The sequence below is a fragment of the Cynara cardunculus genome (assembly GCF_001531365.2).
Source record: "Cynara cardunculus var. scolymus isolate 2C chromosome LG 17, CcrdV1, whole genome shotgun sequence".
Classification (NCBI taxonomy): Eukaryota; Viridiplantae; Streptophyta; class Magnoliopsida; order Asterales; family Asteraceae; genus Cynara; species Cynara cardunculus.
Genome location: NC_037544.1, coordinates 4,217,740 through 4,230,827, shown reverse-complemented (window position 1 = coordinate 4,230,827; position 13,088 = coordinate 4,217,740). Strand labels below are relative to the sequence as shown.

Here is a 13,088-nt window from a genome sequence, read left to right as displayed (position 1 = left end):
ACATCGAACCCTCAGGGATCAAGGGTGACCCCAGTGTTTGCAACTCAATTGCCAGGGCTAAACACTTTGGGCATCTCAATGGTTCGGATTGACTACGCACCATGGGGACTCAATCCTCCTCACACGCACCCACGTGCCACCGAGATCCTTACAGTTCTTGAGGGCTCCCTACAAGTCGGATTTGTCACTTCTAATCCCGAAAATCGTTTCATCACAAAGGTACTGCAAAAGGGTGATGTTTTCGTGTTCCCAGTTGGACTAGTTCATTTCCAACGCAACATTGGTAATGGATATGCAGTTGTTATTGCTGCATTGAGCAGTCAAAATCCAGGTGCCATAACGATGGCCAATTCGGTTTTTGGTGCAAATCCTCCTATTCCAAGTGATATTTTAGCCAAGGCATTCCAAGTCGATATGAGTGTGGTGGATCAGCTACAAGCAAAGTTCTAGAGTTGCAAAAATTCCAATGGCATAAAGTTTATAATTAGCTTTCGTGTGATTGTTTGGTTGCTTTCATTCTAAATTATTTGTGTGCACTTCCTTTTGAAGTTAGATTTCCCTTTCGCAGAGAAGAATATGTAGTTTGATTGGTTTTATTCATTGGATTGTTCTAAAGGTTAGTGAGTGGAGTTCAAGTTGATCTGGACACAAAATAAAGCGTACTTGATCTAGCGACGTAATACCAATGTTCGACTCGGCTTGTTCCAAAGTTCAATTATATTTTCTGAGCCAAGCCGAGCCATACAAGCATATCATATGTTCTTAAATCTTGCAATCAAAATATAAACAAACTTATAAAGCTTGAATTTTGTAAATAAGTTAATCGATCTCTGGTTCTAGCCCAACTTATAAAACTTAAATTTGAAGTCAGAATGCAACTTAAAACTTTAAACAAGCATTGATCTCGAACATCGCAATAATATCCGAGCTCAAAGCTGATATTATTTTCTCCAGTCGTCGGACTCTTTAGGTGCCTATTTCAGAGCTCTGCTGAGGATATATAAAACGTATTTGAACTCTTGTTAAAAGAGCTAAAACAGAGAGAAGAAAGATTATAAAATGTATAATATTCGATGGACAGTACTCAATGTGAGACTCCAACAATTAATATACTGATACCACCATATAGCAGCCTGGGCAGATGCGGGTTTATGTATCATGAATCTCAAATGAACTATACACAATTCTTGAATTTTTTCAAGATTTCAATAAGATAATCAAGTCCAAGATAAATTAAAACACTGCTTAACCACCAAGATTCAAGAGCTTTCGCATGATCTTTCTTCTATCTTACTCTATATATATAGTCCAACTACCATGTTCATCTCACAAAGCTACCTCTTTTCTGTCCAACTCTTATCACTGTTCTTCATATTTTAGCCTAATAAAGACTGCGGATCCATGGCAGCAACTTTTATCTTCTTCATCTTGTTAGCAGCATTCAGCCTCTCCATTCTGGGTGTCTTTTCATTTGAGCCTGCGCCCATGCAAGATTTCTGTGTAGCAGATCCTACAAATCTAGGTCATGCTCTTCAATTTTCTAGGGAAAATATCAGAGCATCATCTTGTTTTTTTATCTTACAATAATTTCGATTTTTCTTTGTTTAGTTGCAGTTAGAGTGAACGGCATGGCTTGTAAGAACCCAATGTTCGTCCAAGCCGACGACTTCTACTATAGCGGCCTCCACATCAATGGCGACACAAGAAATTCTTATGGGTATAGAGTTACGCCTGTAACCGTATATCAGATTCCAGGACTCAACACGCTCGGGCTCTCGATGATCCGGATTGACTACGCGATATGGGGAGCTAACCCACCACACACTCACCCTCGAGCAACCGAGATACTTACGGTTTTAGAAGGAACGCTTCAAGTTGGATTCATTACTTCAGACCCTCAAAACCGACTCATTACCAAAGTCCTTCAACGCGGTGATGTGTTCGTTTTCCCCGTTGGACTTGTTCATTTCCAAAGGAATTTAGGTCATAGCAATGCAACTGCAATCGCTGCGCTGAGCAGTCAAAACCCAGGAGTCATTAGCATCACAAACACTATCTTTGGTTCCAATCCGCCAATTGCTACCGAGATTCTAGCACAAGCTTTTCGAGTTGATAACAAAACGGTGAATCGATTGAGAAGGAAGTTCTAAAACATGTGTGAAACTTAGGGCCAAGTTGTGTTTGTGTGTTTGTCTTTTCTTGATTGGTTTGAAGAATTTGATTCCTGGGAGTCGGATATTAATCCAGCCATTTCATAATCATTATCAGAATGTTTAGAACGATTACGAAGTTTATGATCCCTAATTGTATTTAGAACACAAGCGAAGTAGAATTTGCCCGATTTGTGGTATAGCTTTGTAAGATTTCGTATGACAGCAATCAAACCTTTACGGGCACCATTGAGAGCAAAGACAAGACGTGCAAAGGCAGAAATGAGACCAAATCATGGACAAGATATAATTAACAAACCCATAAAAGCCAAACCAAACTATATTCGCCCGAAGGTAGGGTCCTAAAGACTCCGGGAAAAAATTGCAGAAAAAAAGAACTTGAAAACAAGAAAGGGCATGCTAAATTTTTAAATCATTCAGGGGTCTAACTGCTGACCCACTAATCCAGAATCCTTCCTCCCGTTTAGGTGAGCTAAAAATACCCCACCCCTAGTCTACGTCCCCAAGAACTCTTATCGTACACCATACCCCTATCAAACCCGACTTTCGAGTTGGATATACCAAATACCTTCTCCACAATGTAACCTAGTCAACTCAATATATGTGAGATTTTCTGGGGTATGTTATCTGAACCAAACCAGCATATTAATGATTATGACATGTGTCTAAAGAACGATATACAGTAAGCCAGAAGCGACATTAATATAAAAGATAAAAGTGCTGCAAGGGTCCTGAATTGAGGACATCAATAGCTTTGAGCTTCAATGGCCAAGTCAAAAATTCAGGAACGGGTGGACAAGATGCCATTTCTAAGAATAATGCATTGTCTAGTAAAGTAGAAACAATCATAGTTTTGGTCCTTAAAGGGAGTTATCATCATTTGGCACATATGATCATGTGTGGGTGGAGCCATGGAGGCATGCTTGACAAATTCCTACTAGAGTGCTGCTTAAGATAGGCATCCTGCTACAATCCAATAACTGGTAGCTTCGACTCCTTTTTACGCATACGTGCAAATGCTAACATTTATCACAAAATTCTCATGTCCTCTTCTTTAATAAGGTCCACAACCAATCTACTCTATATGCCAGGACAGCAGTTTTATAAATCAGAATATTTTAATCAACGTCCATCACATGACTTTGACACCTTACATTCGCCTATATATAGATCTGAAAACCAATTCTTTACACACTCAACCAGTTCCTATTGCATGCCCTTTTGCTTTTATTGCTTAGTTCATAATAGTTAAGAGTTTCTGAGTTCTGACTTGAAAATGGCAAAACAAATATCCCACTTCACTTTGGTAGCTCTTGCTTTATGCTATTTGGCCTTTGCCCATGAACCCAAGCCCCTGCAAGATTTCTGCATAGCCGATCCAAATAGCTCAGGTGCGTGTGTGTGTGTATGTATATATATATTGCATGTTTCTTCAAGATTTCTTTGAAAAGATTCACAGGTTTTGTTGCGCTTTGTTATCTAACAAATGTTTCTTTGCAGTTAATGTAAATGGCATGACCTGCAAGAATCCTATGCAAGTTCAAGCCAATGATTTCTACTTTAGTGGCCTCCACCTAATGGGTAACACATCAAACCCTTTGGGATCAAGTGTGACACCGGTGACTGTAGCTCAGTTAACAGGGCTCAACACTTTAGGCATCTCAATGGTACGCATTGACTTTGCACCTTGGGGAATCAACCCTCCTCACACTCATCCACGAGCCACTGAGATCATCACTGTTATAGAAGGATCCCTTCAGGTTGGATTCGTCACCTCTAATCCAGATAACCGTCTCATCAGTAAGGTACTAAACAAGGGGGACGTGTTTGTCTTCCCAGTAGGACTTCTTCACTTCCAACGTAACATTGGGAACAAATATGCGGTGGTTATTGGTGCATTAAGCAGTCAAAACCCTGGTGCGATAATAATCGGAAATGCTGTTTTCGGATCAAACCCGCCCATTTCGAGTGATATCCTAGCCAAGACATTCCAAGTGGATAAAAAACTGGTGGACCAGCTCAAGGCAAAGTTCTAACGCATTAGACAAAAGAAAACACCAAAAGAAGAGAGTGTGTGCAGAACTTGTTTGCATTAATGTTTTCAATATTTCAATTGTTTATTTCTTCTTTTCTTTCCATCTGAAAGACAATACAATCCGTTGGGAAGAATTTTCATTGACCTGAATGGGCAAATCAACCATTAACTTTTATGGTGTATATGTGACATAATATGTCAGCTTTTGGGTGGATGTTCTTCACACTGCACCTCCTAGATCGTTTCTCGAACTAGAGCAGGTAATCAAACTGATGTTAAATGTTATCCTTAAGATGACTTTCAGGAAAGCTAAACAAGTGAAACTTAGGGGAGAAGAAGCTTTATAGCCTAAAACTAAACCCAACGAGCCTGGTATATCCCGCCCGGAGGTGGAGTGGAGGGTGGGATTTATGCACTAGGCAGACCTATCCACTACCACAAATAAGACCCGATGAGCTTTTTAGTCTGATATTTGTTGATCTTTATTTGATCTAACAATTTCAAATTTCCATGTCATCAGCAGTCATATAACCAAATTCTTTTCGAACATTAATCAGAATAATATTCATTGATAAATAGGTGTATAGACTTCCGTGTAGACATGGCTTGATGAAAGGACAGGTAGAGGCTTGATTGGTTCTTGGCGCCATATAATAGTATAATCCCTTACAAACATTTAGCATTGTGATTTGGCCAATTCCCTGATCACATTGCATATGTTTTTGGTACCAATATTTCCTAATAAACTGAATACCCATGTTTGGACCATTCAGTGAGTTTGCCTCATGTTTCCTCACACGATGGAGTTACAAAGGTTCTTTGATCAGAGAAAGTTGCCTTTTGTCCATCCGTATTACCAAAAAGCTGTTTCCTACATGGCTCCAATATGAAGCATCATCCTATTTCACAATGTTGTGTTTAGCAACTAACTTCCAAAAACTAATCCCATTTCAGAATTGTTCCATCTTCCTAGTGTCAAACAGTCGTATTCAAACTTCAAAGCAACATATGAACAAGTTGCACAAAAATTTCAATGTACTGAAAACGATAAGGAATGATTCAGCCATATAAATTCCGTAGCAGGTCCAATACACTACACAAAATTAGTAAAGAACAATCACAGCCTACCCTTTAACTTGGTCACATAGCACTCACCAATAATACACTCCAAATTCAAGTGGTTTTTCCGAATTCTAGATTTCTCTCGGTTTCTATAACAGAACATTCGACCGAAGATGAAGCCACTACAATAATGAATGCGATGATCAATTTCACCTCTTAAGTTCGGGTTTTAGAAAATTGCTTGGTCCCCTTTCTCATCCAAAACACTAGATTTCAGATAGCGTCATTTCCCCATGATATACACACATACATACACTCGATAATCACATTTATGTAATACCTAATCGTGTTTGATGATAAAGATAATCATTCTTCAAATAATGAGATTTCAAAAGCCTAGATTCAACTTACCTCGATATAATCCGCGGTGCCCCTGCGCCAAATACTTCTTCATCCCTGTAAATTCTGATCTGAAGCTGAAGATCTACGAAACTTCATTATATTCGCAGATTCAGTATCAACATTTCTGTAGGAGCATCAGTCGTTTACGCCTAACGGAACTCCTTTTTTTCCAACTTCTTTCAAATTTTTTGCGGGAAGCCGTCCAAAAACTGTGTACAATTTTTTAAGTAGGATAAATAAATTTTTAAAAACAAAATAAGTGGAAAATAAATGGTGATTTTCAGGGTGACTTTACGGAAATTTTATACACGATAGAGTATAACTAGAAGGGTACTCGTACAATACAATTATATATATTTTTTTATTTTAGTGTGTCGTTTTTATATTTTAGTATCTGTTGATATAAATACAATTTATGTGGTTTTGAGAAAAATTATGTTTTTTCGATTGAATGAAGTAATTTATTTTTTGGCTTAGCAATGAAATTTTATAAAGATATTGATTCTGTTAGAACTCAATGATTATCCTAATTATATTTTAGATTTTTTATATTTAAAATAAGATGTTTATCTTGTATTTGATTATATTTATCAGCAGTTAGTTACACGAATTCAGATATGGAGCTTCAATAAGTTGTACTTACGCACAATCTACTTGCAATTTTGAGTTTTAAGTAATATACATTATTAAACAATATTTTACGCATAAATAGTAGTTTTTAAGAGTTTTTGTCAAATGTTTTATAATACAGTACAGATAGATGTGTTTTTGCCTAAAGGTGTTTGTGGCACAGTTTGAGGTCAAATCGCACCACATATGCAGTTTAAGCATTTTTCCAAAACTGCACCATTAAAACCTTAAGCCGTACCAAACCGCACCACCCTTGTGGTTGAACCCACAACCTTTCCTGTCAAATAATATAAACAAATCAACTAATTAATGAAATTACAGATATATCCATCAAACTCAAGACGATGTCTCCCTATCGCCTATCCTTGTCTGCCGCCATTTTTTTCCGAACTTCTTCTCTGGCGAATGTTCCCCCATGTTTCATATATTCTTTCTTGTTCTTACATGCTTCTTCTATCTTCTCATGAAATTATCTGTTTTAAGAAAAGAAAACCCTTTTACGGACTTCTTTCCATATGAATGTGTAACAACTCGTCCCACGTGGATATAAAGGGAGAATTGTTAGTTCTTTATAAGTCTCAAGTAATGGGTTACCAATAATTTGCACCATGATTTTAAGTTGGACTCGAAGTTATTTGGTCAGTCCATTGCTTTGGGCTTTGGGGGTGTTACAGATGGTATCAGAGCCGATTCCCACATTGTCGATGACAAAAAGGAAGATCCTGGATAGGCCTAACGAATACGTCATGAATTTAAGTGAGGGCGTTTGTAACAATTCGTCCCACATGGATAAAAAGTGAGAATTGTTAGCTCCTTATAAGTTCTAAGTAGTGGCTACCAATAACTTCCACCATGATTTTAAGTTTGATTCAAAGTTACTAGGTTAGTCTATTGTTTTGGGCTTTGAGGGTGTTACAAAAGGTTCCTCCCTACAATTAGGCCTTGACAAGGTGATTGCAACTAAGGATTTGAAAGCTTCACGATACGAAGGGAGAGAGCGGGTGACCGTAAGGGGATTTTTACTCAATTCTCGTTTTTCATCCTCAATACATCTAACTCCAAAAACACGAGGGGGATTTTTATCCGTGTAAGTTTATAGTATATGGGGTGATGAAGTCGTTGGAGAGGAAGAATATGGGTGGTTCGGTGGTGTATTCGGGAAGGAGAGAGAGAGGGGGGGTGGGGGGGGGTCAGGTTCACCGACAGGGACAAATACTCAAAAACAAATAAACGATGGGGGTCTGCTATGATTTTAAAATAGTAATAACTTTCGATATAGTTCCAATATGAACAATGGGGGATATATACCAAAAAAATTAAAAGTTTATTGATATGATTAATTTTTATAGTGTTTTAATAATTTAATACTGAAATATCCAAAATAGAAACAGTATTAGACTTGAGTGTAATTTTTTGAAAATATTAACCTCTTATTTTCAATTTCAGATAAATTATAAAAGATAACATTTTACAGATCATCTTCCGAATTTTGAAAAATACACGGGGTGTCAATTATATCAGATACAACAAAAATATCATTGAAAAATAAAAAATAAAACGCTGAAAGATAGTCACATAAGTATGAATATGACAAGGTGAAAACCGAACCCGAACCAACGATGTTGCCTGCCTGGTCCTGGGTCGGTCTCGTCTAGTCTAGAAAACTCTACTCTAGTCTGTTTAATTTGATCCGTTTAAAGTAGGATAAAATTTTTAACCGAGTTTTAAAAATTATATAAAGAATGAGTTTGTTATTTATCCGATACAAAAAGATTCATGCCCGACCATGATATGCTATTTGTCGACCCCATTCAATACTTTTCTAGTCCCAGAAATAACCGACAATTGATTGGTATCGATCGTATGAGCATGAGGCTATGTTTTGTCTTGTATCAGTGATTTGTATCAGAGACGGACCCTGATATTTTCTCATAACGTGGCACCAGCTAATTAATTATAAAACAAAAATATATAAAAAAAATTTAACAAAAATATGATAGAGTTAGTTGGTTAGTTGCTTATATTTTCAACGAAAAAAACCTTTATTCGTTTGCTTGCATATCTCCATTGATCCAATTTTTCTAAAAACAAAATCTATAAAAAAAAAAAAAAGAAACTCGGTTTAAAAAAAAAACAAATATTTTGACTAAGGGGCCATTTACATAAACACTTACACATAAATACTTAACGGTAAAATTCAACACCATCGCTTACTTACTGGGTAAAATTTTATTCACTAAAACGCAATGCATGCAACAATTTATCCCGGTAAGCGCTAACCATGGTAAGAGTCTTCGTCCTCACTTACCGGATAAGACTCTCGATTTTTATCTTCGTTCTTGCTGGGTAAGATTTTTAGTCCTTGTCATATTCATCCGGTAAAGTAAAGTGATTTGGTAAGTGCTTACATGGGTAAGCGTTTGGTAAACGGCACCTAGTTGGAGATTCTGTGAATTTACTCAACCGATTTTCGCAAGTATAATTTTGTTTGAATATGAAAGATGCACACGCTAAAATTTGAGGGGTGCTCCGGAATATTAGAAAATACATCAGGCATCAACAAAAAAAACCGAAAAAATCTATTGAAATCAACAAAAAAATAATTAAAAAATCTTTGAAAATCAACCAAAAAATTTAGAAAAAAAATCCATTGAATCAGTGAAATTCAGTTAAAACACACAACTCACTGACATGTATTTTTTATTCTCCAAATTTGATACATCTAACTTTTCCCATGTCAAATAAATTTGATTTTTTTTAATAAAAAAATCATTAAACTTTTTTATTTTAATTGATTAAGTTCTTGAACATTTTTTTAATAAATAAACCATTTCACTTTTAAAAATTGGTTATTTACATTCTTTTAACCCAAAAAATTTACATTAACTGACTAGTAAAAATTCAATGATTTTTTTTTAAATTCAGAATCTTAATCATTCAAAATATGATAATGGTTTTTTCATTCAAAAAAATAATGCAGCTACTTAATCATTCAAAATGAGAAAGCTTAATCATTTAAAATGAAAAAAGCTTGTTGTGTTTTTTTGGACTTTTCTCCATTTTCTTTAATAAATGTATCGTTACTTTTATAATTATAAATTTTATTCACAAGAGTGGTGCCCGATTGGTTTAAGCTTGGGTTCCAAAAATTAAAAGTGTCTGAGGGAGCTCAAATTCGAATCACTAAGGAATAAAAAATCCCTTTATAATTACAGAAGTTCAAATACAATGACTCCAAGTCCAAATTACCACAAAACAGATGGTTATTTTAAGATCAGACATCTTACACAACGAGTTAAATATCTAGGTTAATAAAAAAAATAAAAACCAAAAACATCCATTATTAATTTGCAGAAGCAATGCATCTATATTATTAATGTTGCGACTCACAGCTGCAAAATGGTCAGAGAGACGGTTGAATGCAATTACTTCTTGCCCACCATTTCATAATAATTACTATAGAGTTATTTAGGATTGGTTATTTAAAATAACTTATTTTTTTTATAAAAATACTTGTCAACTTATTATAAGTTAGAATGATTTAATTTTTTTTAAAACTTCTTATTATTGGTTTGATATTGGTATAAACTGTTTATCCAAACACTCAAAAATGCTTATTATTGGTGTCACACTGGAATAAGTCATAAGTTGTTTTTATAAGCAATTCCAAACACCCCCTTAGTCCATGTGGTTTGTAGGAAAATAAATATAATTTTTCATACAGTTTTAAGATTACAAGATAATCATTATAATTTACTAGAAGGGTACTCGCACAATGCAGGGATATACATCTCGATTTTAGTGTTTCATTTTTCTTTGTCTTAATCGATGTTATAATACGGTTTTAAGTGGTTTTGAGAAAACAATAATGTTTTTATTTATGAATAAAATATAAATATGAAGATATCATAAAAAATTAAAAAAAATTGATATTAGTACCAGACTAACTATTTAATTTTTTTTTGTATTTATTTAATTTTTTTTTATTTTTGGTTTAATAATATAATTTTTTATAAAGATAATAATTAAGTATTTTGTTATGACTCGATGATTATCCTAATTATATTTTAGTTTTTTATATTTAAAATGAAATGTTTATTCTCTATTTGATTATGTTTATCTGAAATTAGTTACACGAATTCAAACATGAATATTTAATAAGTTGTACTTACGCATAGTTTACTTGTAATCGTGAATTCTAAGTAATATGCATCAATAAACAGTATCTTATGCATAAAAAATGATTTTTAAGAGTTTTTGTCGAATGTTTTATAATATAGTATAAATAAAAACGTTTATATTTAATCTATTTTTAACGATCATTAAAAAATTACATTAAATGAGAGATATTCCATCTTTTTATCAAACATTTTTGTATTTTACCCAATCAAAATTGATTTTATGGTTTTGGTTAATATGGTTTTTTATTAGGTAAAAAACAAACAATTGATAAAATAACGAAAATATTCTCCATCTAACAGAATTTTTTAACGGTCCTTAGAGAGACAGATCGGGACGTTTTTAAATCACGATGACCATATCATAATTTTGAAACTACAGGTATAAAAAGTTTTATTTTTTAAAAAACAACGGGAACCAAATTTGTAGTTTACTCTGATAAATAATAATAAGCTTTTTTTATTAACCTGGATCCCGCTATATGAACCGATTAATTCTAAGATAACCACCTGCTTTGAGGGTAGTCCGGAGTCACTGCAATTAAACATCCGTAGCCGTAAAGAGATTTTAATTTCTCCTTAAATATAATAATAAGCTTTTAAATTGTGCTTTTAAAAATATACATAATTATTTAATCATCATTGACATTATAAAACATATTTCTTTTACTTCTGTCAATAAACGATGTTATTAACCTCATATTGGGCCGTTTACCCAAACACTTGTTTGATAAGTGTTTATCGATAAAATTCAACTATATCACTTACTTATAGGTAAAATTTTAGTCCACCAAAACGACATCGTATGTAACAATTTATCCAGTAAGTACTAACCATGGTAAGAGTCGTCGCCATCACTTACCAGGTAAGACTCTTGGGGGTTGTTTGTTTACCTCTTAATAGTTCCATTAAGAGGTAACATCTGAATCGTTAAGAGGTAAATCTTGTTTGGCAAAAAAACTGTCTCTGAATGATTTTGTATTATGGGTCTCTCTTAACATCATGGGTCTCTCTTAACAGTTCAACACCCTAATTCATTGTAAACAATTATCAAACAATTGTATTTCATTTTGCACTATATCATGATAGCCTCTTAATCATTATGACCACTTAATTATTATGTACTAACCATTCAGCAACTGCCAAACAACCCATTGGTCTTTGCCTTCACTCTTACCCATTAAGATTTTTGGTTTTTGTCATATTCATCTAGTAAGGTGATGCGACTTGATAAATGATTACCCGATTAAGCTTTGGTAAACGGCCTCTAAGACACTTAATCATCGTACATTTAATTTTGTTAGATATCACGCATGGCTGGACTGTGGCCCTATATAGAGGCGCATATGGTGGCGTGTGCCACCAATTCATGGTTTTGTCACGATGTAAACAAAATTACGTTTTTCAAATGTGTCACTGTAATGTTTCGTTGCATGCCCTTATATTTATTGAAATTGAATAAAAAAACAGAAGTTCGCATAGTAACGTTTGGCGTGCATTGTCTTGTTAAAGCTTCCCCTTTGGAAGGACGATGGTTTTGAATTCATCAGTAAATTTCATATTCTTTCTCGTTCTATATCATTTATTTTTGGAATTGTTTTGAAGAAAACGACAAGAGAAGAGATCGAACATGGGACCTCTCCCTATAAAAAGTAAGGGAACAACTAACAGATACGGATTCAGTGAAAAAAAATATGTAATTTTATCTCTTATAGTCAAATAGTGTCATCACTTGAAAACTTTTATGCCCGCTTCTAATCCCATCTTAGTTGAACAAAAAAAAACGTACATGCTATTATTGTGAGAATCTAAGTATCCAATTATAAATCAGTGTGTAACTGGAAATACTGTTACACAGTTGACGGCAAAAATACTGTAGTCGATGAATTTAAACTAATTTTTTAAATATTTTTGTTTATTACAAAAGTTGGAGAGATACGACTGCATCTGTTAAGGGCTGTTTGGTAGTTGCTGAATGGTTTGGTGCAAAATGATTAAGTGGTCAGAATGATTAAGACGCTCTCATGATATAGTGCAAAATGAAATATAAGTATTTGGTAATTATTTACAATGAAATTAGGGCGCTGAATGGTTAAGAGAGACACATGATACAAAATCATTAAGAAGGTTTTAGAACTATTAAGAGACATATTTTTTTTTTGTCAAACAAGATTCATCTCTTAATGATTCAGATGTTGCTTATTAATGAAACTATTAAGAGGTAAACAAACAACCACTTAATCCCGCTTTACTTCTGTTTTGTCAAACTCTCAATAAAGCGGACCACAAGCTTTGCACTTTACCAATTTTGTACTTAAAACTATATCACAAAGTGAAAAAGTCGTGAAAATCAGTATTTTATTTAATTTTATTAATATTTAAACAACATTTCACATATGCATCTTCAAAATGTTTGTTATGTTTTTTGAACATGTATTTTAAATGTTAATTATATATAATTATGGACTAGAAGGATACTCGCGCAATGCAACGAGATACATCGAGATAATGTTTCGTTTTATTTTGTCTATGTCGATATAATACGGTTTTATGTGACTCTAAGAAAGCGACAATGTTTATATTCATAAAAAATTGAAAAAATATATATCG

At 34.1% G+C, this 13,088-nt stretch overlaps 3 protein-coding genes across 3 annotated transcripts; all 3 read left to right on the top strand.

Annotated features, from left to right (window-relative positions):
* Positions 1 to 6: 6 nt before the first annotated feature.
* On the top strand, positions 7 to 605 carry LOC112500188 (putative germin-like protein 2-3; the record flags this gene model as incomplete). The annotated part of the gene is made up of 1 exon (XM_025103530.1): positions 7 to 605. A coding segment is annotated over one exon (444 nt), but the record flags the coding sequence as incomplete, so codon positions are not given.
* Positions 606 to 1,327: 722 nt separating this feature from the next.
* LOC112500714 (putative germin-like protein 2-1) lies at positions 1,328 to 2,290 on the top strand. Its single transcript, XM_025104275.1, has 2 exons — positions 1,328 to 1,522; positions 1,609 to 2,290. The coding sequence occupies exons 1-2, from the start codon at positions 1,402 to 1,404 to the stop codon at positions 2,148 to 2,150; spliced, it is 663 nt and encodes a 220-aa protein (XP_024960043.1). The 5' UTR covers positions 1,328 to 1,401; the 3' UTR covers positions 2,151 to 2,290.
* A 1,072-nt stretch (positions 2,291 to 3,362) lies between these two features.
* LOC112500320 (putative germin-like protein 2-1) lies at positions 3,363 to 4,350 on the top strand. Its single transcript, XM_025103775.1, has 2 exons — positions 3,363 to 3,562; positions 3,672 to 4,350. Exons 1-2 carry the CDS (start codon positions 3,448 to 3,450, stop codon positions 4,205 to 4,207), a joined length of 651 nt encoding a protein of 216 aa, XP_024959543.1. The 5' UTR covers positions 3,363 to 3,447; the 3' UTR covers positions 4,208 to 4,350.
* The last annotated feature ends 8,738 nt before the right edge of the window (positions 4,351 to 13,088 follow it).

Bases quoted from the DNA above. Each gene is read 5' to 3' on its own strand.
- LOC112500320 (XM_025103775.1), top strand. From the start codon at position 3,448: ATGGCAAAACAAATATCCCACTTCACTTTGGTAGCTCTTGCTTTATGC. The intron at 3,563-3,671 runs GTGCGTGTGTGT...GTTTCTTTGCAG, and splicing joins AGCCGATCCAAATAGCTCAG to TTAATGTAAATGGCATGACC.
- LOC112500714 (XM_025104275.1), top strand. From the start codon at position 1,402: ATGGCAGCAACTTTTATCTTCTTCATCTTGTTAGCAGCATTCAGCCTC. The intron at 1,523-1,608 runs GTCATGCTCTTC...TTCTTTGTTTAG, and splicing joins AGCAGATCCTACAAATCTAG to TTGCAGTTAGAGTGAACGGC.